The sequence below is a fragment of the Pundamilia nyererei genome, unplaced genomic scaffold (assembly GCF_000239375.1).
Source record: "Pundamilia nyererei isolate P.nyererei 1_Seehausen unplaced genomic scaffold, PunNye1.0 scaffold00068, whole genome shotgun sequence".
In the NCBI taxonomy this organism is placed as follows: Eukaryota; Metazoa; Chordata; class Actinopteri; order Cichliformes; family Cichlidae; genus Pundamilia; species Pundamilia nyererei.
Genome location: NW_005187469.1, coordinates 440,150 through 454,861, shown reverse-complemented (window position 1 = coordinate 454,861; position 14,712 = coordinate 440,150). Strand labels below are relative to the sequence as shown.

General features: G+C 40.5%; 1 protein-coding gene across 1 annotated transcript in view; it reads left to right on the top strand.

The window, feature by feature from the left end:
• ntn1a (netrin 1a) overlaps positions 1-14,712 on the top strand; it is a 55,953-nt gene that overhangs the window by 25,204 nt on the left and 16,037 nt on the right. The window contains exons 3-4 of the mRNA XM_005736223.1: positions 5,174-5,362; positions 14,268-14,417. Of these exons, the coding sequence (XP_005736280.1) occupies positions 5,174-5,362; positions 14,268-14,417 (339 nt within the window). The remainder of the gene's footprint in view (positions 1-5,173; positions 5,363-14,267; positions 14,418-14,712) is intronic.

Genomic DNA, 14,712 nt, shown 5'->3' with positions numbered 1-14,712 from the left:
TCAACAGGCACAAGATAAAAGTGAGAACTGATGTAATGCATAGAAAACTAAATAAACACTTGAACCAGATACTGAAAACAGGATACAATTAAAGTGATTGTGTGGAAACATCTTTATAAGCTTACATGTAACCAGCAGTATTTGTAGTACGTGTTGGCTGCAGATTAAATGTAAATATTTCTGTGACTGCACATCACACATTGTTTTGTTAAACACTTATTATAGTGGGGTTTTTTTTTAAAGTGAAATTCTTTCATTGTTTTGGGAGAAACAGCGGCTGTCGGTGGATCAGCGATGGGTGATTCACTCTTCATAGGAAAATTCCACCATCAGGAAATTTTCATTTGTCTCCACACAAACACGGGTGGTGCTAGAGTTACCTGTCACTAACCTAATGCCTTTAAATCACACTTTGTTGCAGCAATACAAACCAGGATTCAATTCAGCTGCAAAACAATTGTGACGTCCGTGCTGAAATCCCAGACGCCGCAGCATAATAGCAGCATTGTTTTTCTTTAGACATATTTCTATAAGCACAAGGATGCCAAGTGTCATCCTTCAGCTTACAGTAACATTTTTGCGGCTGCTGTCTGTTAACAGTCAGTACAGCCATACGCATGCCTGAGCTCATTCACCTCCACTTACTTAAACTACATTTACTCAAATATACATGTAATATTTACATGTAATATTTACATGTAAACGACGAATATTCCCCATTCAATTATCTCTACTCTGCTGCAGTTCAGAGTTGTATTATTCTTTTAACTCTATTACATCTTTGATGGTTTTGCAGTTATGTTACAAATTAAGCAACATATTATTTAATACACTGAACCATATCTGATATAGCTCTGCCCGCTGCCCCAGTAAATCCCATATTCATTAATGCATCTCTAAGCAAATTTAGGGGTAAATGCTTTCTGCCATAATAACCTGACCTCCACATTAAGACATATTGTATTTCTCAAAAAGAAGAAAAGCAGTACTTATACATACTTACATATTACATACTAACTTATTTTACATCTTATTATCCTTTTGTCCATCAAAAACATATTACGGCTAAATATGGATATCCAGGTAGAATAGCATTGATTATATTAAACTAGGACACCATGTGGCTCTATTTGATTTCGGTGAAATACGTGACAAGCAGTGACCCTGCCAAGCTTTTGTAGCTTGTGTGTTATAAGGGTGAAGGAGCAGGCAAACACTGTGAATCCAGAAATAGCATGGTTCTATATATGTGTATGTTTTAAGTTTGCGAGAGGAAATTGTGCATTACATGCTGCCATCATAGAGATTAATGCACACTACGGTGCAGGGCTTGTAGCACGTTATTTGAGGTCCTTAATATTTTCAGTGATAAGTTTTTGTGAACTTTAGGCTTTCTTTCCTTAAACGTTTTCACACCAAAGTCAAAGAGAGAGTATAAAGGTCAGTATTTTTCCGTTCTGTCTTAGGGGTGGGTTAGAAGTTAATCTGATTACTTTTGGGTCATCCATAGGATTAAAAGTAAACTGTTCATGTGTGGACTCCCCTTGGTGTTTGTTTGAGAGTGGGGCAAAGAATAGCAGACCTCCGGCTGCTCCCCTGCTTGCATGCGGTGGTGTTGGGTTTTGCTTTGCTGAATTTGTTTAGGGTAAGAATTGGGTGAGAGAAGGAACGAGTAGGCTGGAATAATTTTAGACCAGTGGGAATGATGGCCATATATAGATATCTATATATATGTGATGTGTGGATGGGACATTAGAAATCTATATAAATATTGTTCAAAAAAGTATAATCAGTGTTTCCTTTTCACAGTTTTCTTAGTCGCTTATTCTTCCTAATGTGTCTTTACAGTTGTGGTAATGAGCAGCCGGCAGCTTTAGTCAATTTGGAGTAAAAGTGGCAGAAATCACTTGCTTGAGTGTCTCTTTACAACAAATCATTGCTGTGACCAACATTGCTCAATTACCAGGCTTATGAGTATGATGAGCTTAACCTCAACCTCCAGCTCTGTTGCTTGAAATTTCCCTCTAATTAGCAGCAGGAAGGCTGTCTAAGTACTTCTATGAGACTGAGGTCAGTTGATGGAGGCTGGGAACCACTCAGAGAAACTAATTAGCCAACTTTCCAAAACACACACAGACAGTGGAAGTGCAGGAAACAGCAGCATCAAATAAACAAATCAATTCTACAGTTGAAGGTTAAAAGTTTGTAAGAGATGCAACAATTAAATGCAGCATTTTGTCATTTCAAATAGTCATGGCTCACTCTACGGGAGGTGTTGAAAGGCTGTAGGTAAGCTTAGCTTCATCCAGCTAAATCTGTTACACTTGTTTAAAAGGTATCACTTCACACTTCTTTTTACTGCTCACCTGGGGGCGGTTACAGGCGACTACAGACTCGCTATCCAGACTGAAGCAATTAGCTTGATTGAAAACAGACCTAAGTTGTTCTATAAGGTAAACGTAGTATTTACTAACACTGCTTATTAAAAAGAACAAAACAATACAATTTTTATTTGTGTTAGATATTGTCCAAATCACTACTAGAGGCATAAAATTGGCTTTTTTCCTGTGTGTAAAAAAAAACTGTGATGGCTAAATAACAGACATAACTTTGCAGGACTCCTGATAAACTCATGCCAGGCAGCAATTTTTAGCTTGTGTCACGGTCTGGCTGGGGCAGACCGTATGTGTTGCAGAGGAGGACTCAAACGCAGACCAAAACGTGGTGTGGATTAACAAAACAAGCCGTTTATTGAGACTAGCAACGAGGGTACCAAATAATAGGGCATCGGTGAAAACTAAACAATAACCTAAACTGGGTGAACTAATAACAAAACATGAAAAACCTTAACCATAGTGAACTGACATGGGTACCTGGAGATGAGACATGGATGAGCAGACGACCTGACAACAAATGACTGAAAGCACACGGACTAAATACACACAGGAGGATGATGAGGGAAGTGGGAACACATGGGGAAACAGCTGGCACACATGAACATAATGACGTCACAGTGGGAGAGTAAAACTGAACACGATGAACACAGAAACACCAGACCTCTTCACAATAAAACAGGAAACATAATGAGACATAGACATGACAACCCGAACTTGACAACGTAAGACACAGACATGAAACGCATGAAGAGCAGGGGAGATTTAACATAGTTGGAAACACGAGGGGGAAATAATAAGAACTAGAAACACCTAGGCATGATAACAAACGAACTTCGGAAACCTGAAGGGCTTACATAAACTAAAACTCAAAACGCTGGGTCAACAGACCCAGGATCATGACAGCTTGTCTATGCTTTAATTTGAACAAAGCCTTGTTTGAAAACAGTAAGCGCAGATCAACCACTTTTTCTAAGTTGAGGGTCATTGAAGAAGCGCTGCGAACATGCTTACATCAGTCCCAGAGAGTATGAAGGTTTAGATGGGCATTCATCTGAGATAATCTCTTATGAAGTATGCCCTTTGGTACAAATGGGAAAATTCTCTGGGGGGGCTGTGTTCAGAAAGGGTGTGAAACTATTTTTGTAGTGTAACAAAAGCATGTTTGCAGGTCAGAGGCTGCACACTGCTCCTCCACTAGTTTCCCCCCTCTGTGTGGTGATCTCTTTTACCTTCAGGCATGCTCAGAGATAGCTTTCACCAACTATGGCTTGACGCTGGAGACACTAAAAAGACTGAGCCTACCCCCTGGCATTCAGAGTCTGGATTGATTGGCTCAAGGATTTCAACACAGAGATCATTTGAGAGATTTCAAAAAAAGCCTATAATCTAATCCATTGTGTATTTATATGTTGTAGCTAAAAAAAACATTTTGTCATAAAAGGTCTTTGAATGGATGCTTTATGCATTTTTATCTCTCAACACGTTTTCAACACAACATTTCAGCATAGACACCCAGTACTGGGTTGGTTCTAGCTGTGGACTTCATGGGTTATTGAATCAATCAGTAAGTAAAGACGTGAACAGGTGTAAATCAAGCTCAAGACAATAATAAAACATTATGTCTGGGACACAAATATAGTTCTCAATAAGATAAGTAAGACTGGAGAACTCTGGAGCAAAGACTACTTAAACAGAGTTAAGAAAATATCTTCAATTGCTATTGAATGTCTTGGAAATATTACCATCTTCTAGTATTGTGATAATTCTTCTTTTTTTAGATTACTTTTAAAATGGGATCAATCTGAGTAAGTTTTATGACAAAAATGATAAAGCGGGGATGGTCAACGAGCAAAAGAAAAGCATGACTAATTAAACCGCTGCCATCCTGGAAGCAAAGCCACCAATAGTCACTACTGATAAGACACTAAGATATGTATGTGTGTGTTTTAGATATTGTAATTAGGTCCTTGGAGTGGAGAGAAGAAGTCTCAGAGGTCCCAGACATGTTCAGAAAAAAAAAAAAAATTCAGAGATGTACACACACTGAGCATACCAGTGAGAAATCTGGTTGAGGGAAGCCGAGGGAAGTAAGCCCTCAGCCTTCCTCCGCTATGACAGGTAGATGATAGAGCGAGCTGTCAGTGCCAAAACACGCGGATGGATGAATCAACCGTGGGACATAGTTGGATCCAGATAACCCCCTTTAGGTACACACACACTGTACCGTGTAGAACCGCACACAGTCGTGCCACAAACTGTATCAGAAGTGCTGCGGTTAATAATGCATGAATGTGTCTGTGGTGGAGGAGGACTGGTGTCTCGGACGGCCGGCCCTAATGAAGTTGGGCATGTCTGCCTCACTCTGCTGCCAGAAAGTCATGAATAAACATTAGCCGGCTAATTAAACTCAGCACTGGCAACTGTACTCATCAGTAAACAAGAGGCAGCGAGGGGTCTCGCACATACTTGCAGGGGATTTGCATGTAATAGAGAAATGGTAATACAAGCCTTTCACTTTCTAACTAGTACAGTATGGACTCTGGAGAGGACCTTTAGCAAAGGAAAAAAGCTGTGCAGAATATTTGATCAAGTGAGGTAGACTAACCCTAACCCTGACAAATAGATTAAAAAAACATTCTTAATGCACAAAATATACTGAAACAGTAATAATAATGAAAATGGAAACTGTGCATTAGATATGATGTATCGATGTGTTCAGTAAAACATCTAATTGCATTAATTTAAACTGTTTGCATTCTGTTGTGTTTCCCCCACAGCCTGCAACTGCAACCTTCACGCCCGAAGGTGTCGTTTCAACATGGAGCTCTACAAACTGTCGGGGAGGAAGAGCGGAGGAGTCTGCCTCAACTGTCGCCACAACACGGCAGGTCGCCACTGCCACTATTGCAAGGAGGGCTACTACAGAGACCTGTCGAAGCCCATCTCACATAGAAAAGCCTGCAAAGGTACAGGGCTCTGTTTGTCTTCTCTTTTGTAAGTGACCGGGGCTCGGATTGATCCATTTCGCTCAAGAGTCCCTCGGCTTTCATACTGCGTATACTGAACATACAAACCAATGTTAACATTATGATGTGCGCTGCTTTTTTCAAGAGTGTACTTTATATAAAGGCAGGAAAAAGAGGATTTGTGGTCTTCACATTCCTAAGCCTGTCTCACCCTCATCTTCCTCTGTCAGCAAAGATGAGTTGGGGGTCTTTTGGGATTGTGGAGGTCGCGACGGTGGTGGTGGTATGGGCGGGTCGGGCTGGGTGTTCCCTCGTCGACGCTGAGTTATTTGGCTTAGTTGGCGCTGGGGTGAGGGGATGACAGGACAAGAAAAACAAACAGAGCTGAGGTGTGAAGTGATCCTCGGTGCGAGTCAAAGACTAATGAGAACCCAGGGAGACTGGTTCAAGGGCTGCAAAACGAATTGAAAAGAGAGCAGGAAACAAAGCAAAAAAGTCAAGACCAGAAGGATGGCAGGAGAATGAAAGATGGGAGGGAGGGAGGACTGATGGGTTAGAAGAAGAGGACGAGAGGAAGGGGACACACCCCTACGCAGGTGTGCTCACTACTCACTGCTGGATGAATCGCATGCCATCGGCCCTCACCGTAGCTAATAAGGGTCAAAGACAGAGAGGTGGTGGAGGCGGAGAAAGAAGTGACGGTGACTGAAAAGAGAGAGAGTATGTTTTCTCACTTCTGCTATAGCTGCAGGGAAAAATAACAGGAACTGAATCCCTGTGCAAACAGGCCCAGAGACACCTCAGATTTACTCTGTATGGATAAAGCATCTACACTGATGCAAGCATACCTGTTGGAGTGTTTCAGAGCGCTCTAAAAGCGAGCGAAGGGAGTGCTATCTATCTATGTGCAGACAGTTTGAGCCAGAGGTTTCTTATATCATTCAACAGGAATTTAAAAAAAAGGTAACCACCCATTTGTTAGTTTAAGAGGGAGCATGTCTATAAAGCATCAAACATCTTTAAAAAACATGTTTAGATGAAACAATGGCGTGTTAAGTTGTGTTGTAGTCAGCTGCACTCATTACGAACACAAACGACACCACTGATGAAAGATATTTGTCCTCAGCGTCTGCTCGTTTCTCTGTATTGACCATAAAACCTTGGAGAACGTGCACTTTTCCGTGTTGACATGCTTCATGCTGCTGCAACGAAAACATTTACTGACCTAATGCAAAAGAACGTCACAGATGTTTCACTCAGTCACATTAAATTCCTGTCATTCAGCAACCGCATCGAGCACATTTTCTTCCCCGCGCAAAGACAAATTAATAACAAAGAGCTCTAGAAATGTTGGAAGTAATTCCCCGCCTCGAGTCACTGGTGACCAATATTCCTCAAGTGATTTTAACACCTTCCATGGCTTCGGGCCCATTCTCCAGTCGGCCAGGAATGCAAACACGCATTCATCACGACAGGACGTTTTGTGTCGTTTAACCCCAATCTACTGCTGTGTCTACCAGGCTGGCTTATTCGGGAGATTTCACCTCTTTTTTTGTTGTTTTTACATCTCTTCTCGTGTGTCTAAGACTTGATTCTTTCAGCATCTCATAACTCACATTCATTGGTGCTAGTTCCTCACACTGGAAAACTAGTTTCCTCGTGGTCCTGCTGTGCAAATATAAAATGTAAACCCACTCTTATAATTTATAGTAGAGGCAGCATTAGCTACATCTGTAGCTAATGCTACAGATGTAGCTAATGCTAGTGCGATCTTTCCTATTTTACCATATTTGCTAAAACCATAAACTATATCAATGTTTCCTATGATTACAGATAACTTTTATTACTTTTTAATTTCTTGCACTGGTGATTTCTCCGTGTGCTCAGGTGCCGCTTATATGAGAAATTATATGTGTTTGGCTGAAAAAAAAAGGATAAAGCACGAAAATGATGTTGTAGTTACCATCCTGGTAAAGTTAAAGCAATATGAGTATTAAAAAAACAAATCCTCAGTTAATGTCACAATAAAAGGTTGGGTTATTTTATTTTATTTTTTACCATCAATAGCAAGCGCTTTAGCTGAAAGAGAAAAAAATAATCTGTTTTCACTGATGTGGAAATGTGTTCTCATACAATGATGACTAATTTGATGTTGCGAAACTTTGGATAAATGAGTCATGAAGTTAAGTCAAAACAGCGAGTCAAAAGCTGTGAAAAATGCATGTAGTGTGGACCTCTGACATCTGGAGTAAAGTGATGTATAGCATGTGCATCTGGGTATGTGGGGCTGCCTCTGCATTCTGTAGCCGAGTAAAGCTTTCCTGATAACTAGTGATTCGGATTCATAGCCTAAGAGAAACTCCCCCCATCTTCACCTGTGTCTTCTGCTTCTATAGACTCTGTGCACCTTCTCTTCCTGTTTAACTGTACATTAGAAACCCTTTTATATTTAAATTCTATATTAAATAAATGAATGAACTGACTAAATCAGTTCTAATAACAGAAGATGAAATGTGAGACGCTGTTCTCAGTTTGTCAAAAGAATTTCCTGCTTTTGTCAGTTTGATTTTATTGCATAACCTCAATTCCAAAAGAGTTTGAATACTTTGTAAAATATAATATTAGAATGCAGTGATTTCTTTAACCCAGGTTTTATTCACAAAATTGAAAATGTATCAAATTTAAATACTGAGAAAATTTACTCTGTCAGTCTTGGTTGTGTTTTCTGCTTCATGATGCATAAAATGTTTTCGGTTGCTGGAAGGGCTGGACTGCAGGCAGATCTGTTCAGCAACTGGACTCTTCTGCTATGAAGCCATGCTGTTGTAATACATGCAGTATACGATTTAGCAATGTGTTGCTGATATATGCGAGGCCTTTTCTGAAAGAGTTGTCCTCTGGATGGGAGAATATGTTTCTTTGAAGCCAGTACATAACTTTAAACACTGGTGATGCCTTTCCAGATGTGCAGACTGCCAGTTCTGTGGGCACTAATGCACTCCTGTACTAACAGGGATGCAGGCTTTTTAACGCAAGCATCAATAACAAGCTGGATGGTCCCCACAGAGGATGCTGTGCCCATTTTTTCCAATTAAGAATTTCACATTTAAAACATCAGATTTAGGTTTTCCGGTCTGTCCCTTATGCACATGAGATTTCTCCAACTTTTCTGAGTCTTTTGAGGCTTCACAAGTTTGCATTGAGAAACAATTTTTTGAAATTTTTCCAAAAGTTTTTTTTGGTCTGGCAAACTTTGTCTATTTAAGATCCTCTCTTATACCCAGTCATGTTACCGACCAGTTAACCTAATTAGAAATGTCCCTCCATCTGTTTCTTCCTAAAAAAAAAACCAACAACAACATTTTACTTTTATTCCCAGTCCCAACTTTTCGAGATGTATTGTTACCATTAAATTCAAAATGAGTCGATATTTTTCATGAAAAAGTAAAATGTCTCAATTTTAGGTCAAAACATTCTGTTGTTGTTGTTGTTTTTTTTAGTTTTTTTTATTTACATTTTACACAGCATCCCAACATTTTTGGACTTGGATTTGTAATTGAATATCTTTGTATTTTGAAACAAAACAAGCAGTCTGCAACCTCCCTCCAAACTAAGAATGATGGAAAGAACATTTTTCACTTTATTGGCGTTTCAAAAAGCACCTTAATTCCATTCAGTTTTATTTATATCTTAATTATGAATGATTAATTGAAAAAAAGTCATTAAAAGATTAACCGATCATGGAATTATTATTATTTATATTAATTACCAGTCAAATCAGCATTAGTGTTGTCATGCACGCACTTATTTCATGCAAAACCCAACACTGTGATAAATGAAGTCTGCGAAACCGCTGAACAATTAAATCATATGATCTATAATAATGTTATTGTTACAGGATAATGACAGTCCCAGAGGCTCATAGCAGGAGTGGAGTCATGTCATATACTCATTACATCAGTGTTCTGAAACTAGTGAATACTAAATCATCTCGCCCACACTAGGGATTGATTTCTTCTCGGCTCCTTCACGTGCACCGCTGCCTCTCACCGAAGTGACGTATAAACAGATTTCATCATTGTTTATAAAATTGTCAACTTACCCAAACGGTTTTGTTCAATTTGATCCATGAAATTTGCCAGGGTTTATGCACCTCCCACCTCTCCCAGCACAGTGTAATTACAAGCAAACACTGTCCAAGTTCTACAGAGGTATTTGGTTACATCAAATTAGACTTATAATAAGGGGATCTGTGGTAATTACCCCAAGCTGACAAACGATACGAAGCATGAACTCGTTCTTTTGCCAATTAAAACATTTTGTTTTCCAAACTATATTTGGAAACTTACTCATGAAGACTTTAAAGATATGTGTCACTGTGTTACATGCCCTCTTTGTCTGTCGCTCTCTCTTTGCTAATGAACTTTGCAAAGTTACCGCACTCCGCTTTCCCCCCCTCTCTCAGACACCTTCGTATGCTTTCAAAGTTCTGCCCTGCCAAATTCTCTCAGGTTTACCACATCATAACTCAAGATAATTCAATGGAACTCAAACCGCAGAACTAATTTCTGTCTGCTCCTCAAGCAGCGTAGGCTCTGCACCGAAGTGACAGCAATTAAGCGGTCTGGTTATTTATTGAACTCAAAGAGAGAGAGCCCTTTGCCGTGTGGCCTTTGGAAAAGAATGAGTGCTGCAGGAGCACGGGCATGTCGAGGAGAACTCCAGTTTGCTTTTATATGTGTAATACAATCCTCTCAGAAAGCAGCCCGTTTCCATAGGAGGTCATCTGGAGTGAAAAAAAGGGCAGAGGCACATCTATTACAAAGTTAGCCCTGCCTGGTGGCCACATTCACAGGCTGAAATTTATTACTTTACCCCTCATTGAGAAAGAGTGTAAACTCAGAAGGATTTTCAGTCAGCTCTTGTTTGTATCTTTAACCCTTTGATGCCTCTAAATAACACATACTGAGTGTATTTCAGTTTAGCTTAAAGGGATGATGATCAGATTTGAAAAGACGACAAGAAGCAGCAGTCTGTGTGGTCTTTGATGCTTTAATAAAGATAATACATAAAACTCTATGGCAATATGTCTGTGTAAGGTTTAAGTAGCTGATCCATTTTTTTATTTATGACTTTGATACTTGTTTCAAAAGTTAGTCCTGTCTTTTAAAATGATGTTATACAGTAGCAGAATATGGTTACATTTTGTTTCCAGGCTCCGAGTGCTTCACTACCCTCAAAATATGTCATATAGAGAACCTGGGGACTAATGTGTAGCCTATAGGTGAGTTGTGAAGGGTGGAGGGGTCAAAATAGCTAGCAGCAATGCCTTGCTACCATGGAAATTTGGAATTTAACATACACCAGCTTGAGGGTGTGTTTAGCAATACAGTGTTTGGAGAGTAAGGCCTGTCTTATGTTTGTCAAGCAGTGCAGAGTGAGTGAACTGTCCAATCTAGTTCACAAGCTTTGCTCTGTGGGCTAAATACTACAATATCTAAAGAAATACAAGAGAAGTCCACAGCAAATAAAAAAAGACCTGCTCTTGATTAGTTCTCCTCATAGAACATCAAAACATGTACCAAATTAATCTCGAGCTTGGCACTGGTTCTGCGATGGATGGATTAAGTTCAAACCTTCAGAGCCTTTAAATGTGAACATCAACCATCATGTAATTACATTGGTCAGTTGGATGATGAGGAACATATTCTGCATACAGGGGACAATTAGGCTTTGACGGAGGGATAGTCTGTTTCAATCAGAATAGCACCCTTCGACCCTCCTTCCTTCGCATATGTCTTCGATTGATACAGTTGAATTTTTTCTCATTGACCACACATAAAAATGTTTTCTACGAGGGTTTTGAAAAATATTGCTTTTCATTACTTCGCTTTTAACTTTTAAAAATTTATTTTTTATTCTTTACAGGGGTGTGCTGATATCAATTAGCAGAACACACATGTCTTTAATGTGTTGCGCATTAAACATCATTCACAAAATAAGCTCTTGAAGAACATTTTCGGCTCTCGCGGTGGCCAAAACACGACTCCTCGGGCCATTGCAGCCCTATTATTCTCCTCAATAAAACATTAAAAATACAAGAAGCAAGAATGCACCCTCTATTAGGTACGCATGCCATTTAGAAGGCTGTTTATAGTAAAACAACTGAATAACACACATCTTTCTTTTGCTCTTCAAAAATACTTGTGGAGCAGAAACCTAATTATAATAGAACACAGACTCAGGAAGCTTGGCTTTAATCCAGGGCCAACAAATTATTCTTACTGGCACAGTGTGCACAAACCCAATGAGGGAGTGGAGTTCAGACTTCAAACACCAGCTTTATGGTAAACGATAGGCAGAACTCAAAATTCTTGCATTGTGCAATCTCAGACTTGGGCCCGACCGCTTGCCTTTGAAAAAGTCTTCTTCCCTCTTCATTAACTGCGGACTTTTTTCATTCTTTAAAACGCAACTCCCAGCGGCAAAGGCTCCCTTTAGTGTCAGGAATTCCTTTTTCATCTAGACACATGACAGTAATGCATAGCTAACCCCCCAGGTTACAGGTTTTCTGTTATTAGAAAATGGTCGCAGGTTCTCTTATAAACATAATCCAGGTCTTATTTTAGATGTCTCTCAGTTTTTTTCTTTCTTGGAAGCGTTGAGAAAGAAGGGCCTCTTGCCCTCTGGTCCCCATATCTCCCCAAGCCATCTGGAGTATCCCTGAAACACAGCACAAGGCCACTTAACCGTTTAAGTGGACACACACTTAAACCAGAAACTCTCACTTGCACCTCTGGAGTTAGTCAGTCTTCTAGTCGACAGGTGTGTCACTGAGTCGGACAATTTGTCACTGGACAGGATAGCGAGTCAGTCGGCTCTCGAGCTGATGAAGAAGACCAGATGTGGAGGAGAAGGAGGAGGAGGCTGAGTGTTTGCCACCTGTACACCATGTGCCGTGCACCTTGATTTACTAGCAGGCTTGAGGCTCTGAGCTGAAATTATGGGCACACGCTCTTAAAAGCATAACCTGAGCTCTCTGAAGCTCCAAGCAGAAACTCGCTTTGCCTCCTCTGCATCGGACTCCTCTGACGTTCTCGTAAATTTACAGGCATGAAGACGTGCCGGGGCAGCCTGCACAGTCTTTATTGGGCTTCCTGAAACCATGTGTTTGGGTCTATGTGTGTGTGTTGTTCCTCTGAGGGAACAGCTAAGCAATGAAAGCAGTGACAGATTGGTCTGATAAAGGTACTAATAGGTACACACACAATGAGGGGGGCTTTCTGAGTCTGATAAGAAGGCTCAACAGTCCAAGTACGCTTTCTAGCTCTCTCTGGCTCTCACACAACACACAAACACACATGCATGCACACACACCAAAAACAGATAAGAGCAGCACAGAAGCTGGAACACAGGAAACAAGCAACAGAGATAAAACAGAGTGTGATACAGAGAAGAGAAGAGGCACCCCACTGACACATAGACCTTATCACAAAAACACTTACTTCAGCTGGAGAACAGAGTTGTCCCGTAGTCGGGATTTTTTGGAATATCTCACAAATCAACAATTATGTTATTTCCAAGAGTGAGAAGTCAGTTATAAAGAAAACTTTTACAGTTACATTAATGCTTTAGAGCAGTGTTTCCCCCAAGAAGAACTGTAACGTAGATCTCCCCGAGAGCTCGTCAGGTATACAACCCATCTCTAAATAAAAACCACATCCCTGCTCATGATCAAAGTAAAGATAAAGAAATCACAAGATCTCAATGCATTCTAACTCACACCACACCATTCAATCTTTTCATATAACCACCCAAAAGACAAAAAAACATTAGTGGAACTGACCAATCTGTGTGGTTAAAAAAACCCCACACACATTATTTAACCTGCGCCTGTGAAGATTTTAACAGTGACATTTGACACAGTCGGGAAAAAAAATCTTAAGGGAAGGGAAATGAGTGAGCGGAGTTGGCCCGACTCGGAGAGATAGCGCAGCGAGGTTTCCAGGAAATAAGCAGAAAATCTAATCTTTCCACAGTGAAGAATATGGCGCTGTGAGTTTGTTGACAAACTGTGTTTTTGGCTTTGCAGGCGTTTCAAGTAAAAATGTGAAAATGGTGATAGATTAGGTCTGGTCTGGATTAGCTTGTCAAGAATTGCAGTATAAAAGACCTATTAATTCTCTTAACTCCCCCTCCATGTCAGAATCACTACTATTTAGACCAAAAGCAGATGAAAACACAAAATAACCCCTCTAAGACAACTATTACTCAACACCAAACACGACCGGTTTGGCTGTGAAATAAATTAAGGGTTTGGATTAGAAGGGGGGGGGGGGCATTTGGAAAATGATTACATTCCTGAAGCATATGTGTTCGATAGACCCCCCAGTGTGGGAGGAAGTATGACAGACGTTTTAGGCTCACGTTCAAAGCCTGAGAATAATCAGAAACAGGCAATTAGGATTATCCTCCATTATTTTATCATTTGGTAAACATGCACAAACTTTCCTCTTCACTTCACGTCTCCAGCTCAAATAGAAATTCAGCCTCACTCACTTGCAGAGGTACATATATAAACAGACATATCTGTGATCTGTGTTAGGGCGGCATTTAAATGATGGCTACAACACACAGAGTGCCAAAATGTCAGGAAGTGTCTGTAGACTTGGAGGATGTGTTGCTCCTTCACTCACGATTCAACTCGGTCGGGTCCACGTTGGACGTGTGTAAGTTCTGTCTCTCTGTGCACGCCTCCACCTGTCTCTCACCACTCTATTGTTGTTGACACACTGCTGCTGCACCTGCACTCTCTATAGATATAGTATATGTTTGTGTCTCCCCACATGTGTGTGTGTGTGTGACCACTCACTGTGCCTCTCTTTCTTCCTCTGTTTCCTCACAGCATGTGATTGCCATCCCGTGGGTGCTGCTGGCAAAACCTGTAACCAAACCACAGGACAATGTCCCTGTAAAGACGGCGTGACTGGTATCACGTGCAACCGCTGTGCTAAAGGCTACCAGCAGAGCCGCTCGCCCATTGCCCCCTGCATAAGTACGTTGAACCAGTCTTTACCACATCTGCCTCACTGTAGCACAACATGGCCTGGCAAAAGGTCAGGTGTGATGACAGGCATACGTACATATTCAAATAGCACACATAAACATGTGATACGAACCCATCATACACTGTTTTACACTTTTCTTCAGAAGAGTGCATCTCTCTCAACTTCTAATCTTTTTTTAGATCCAGAATTTTCCTAGTTTAAAAAAAACACACCATTAAAAGTGAACCCCAAGGTTATGGCTCCATTAATCTGAATAAAGACCAAGAGCTGTGTCAGCTTCTC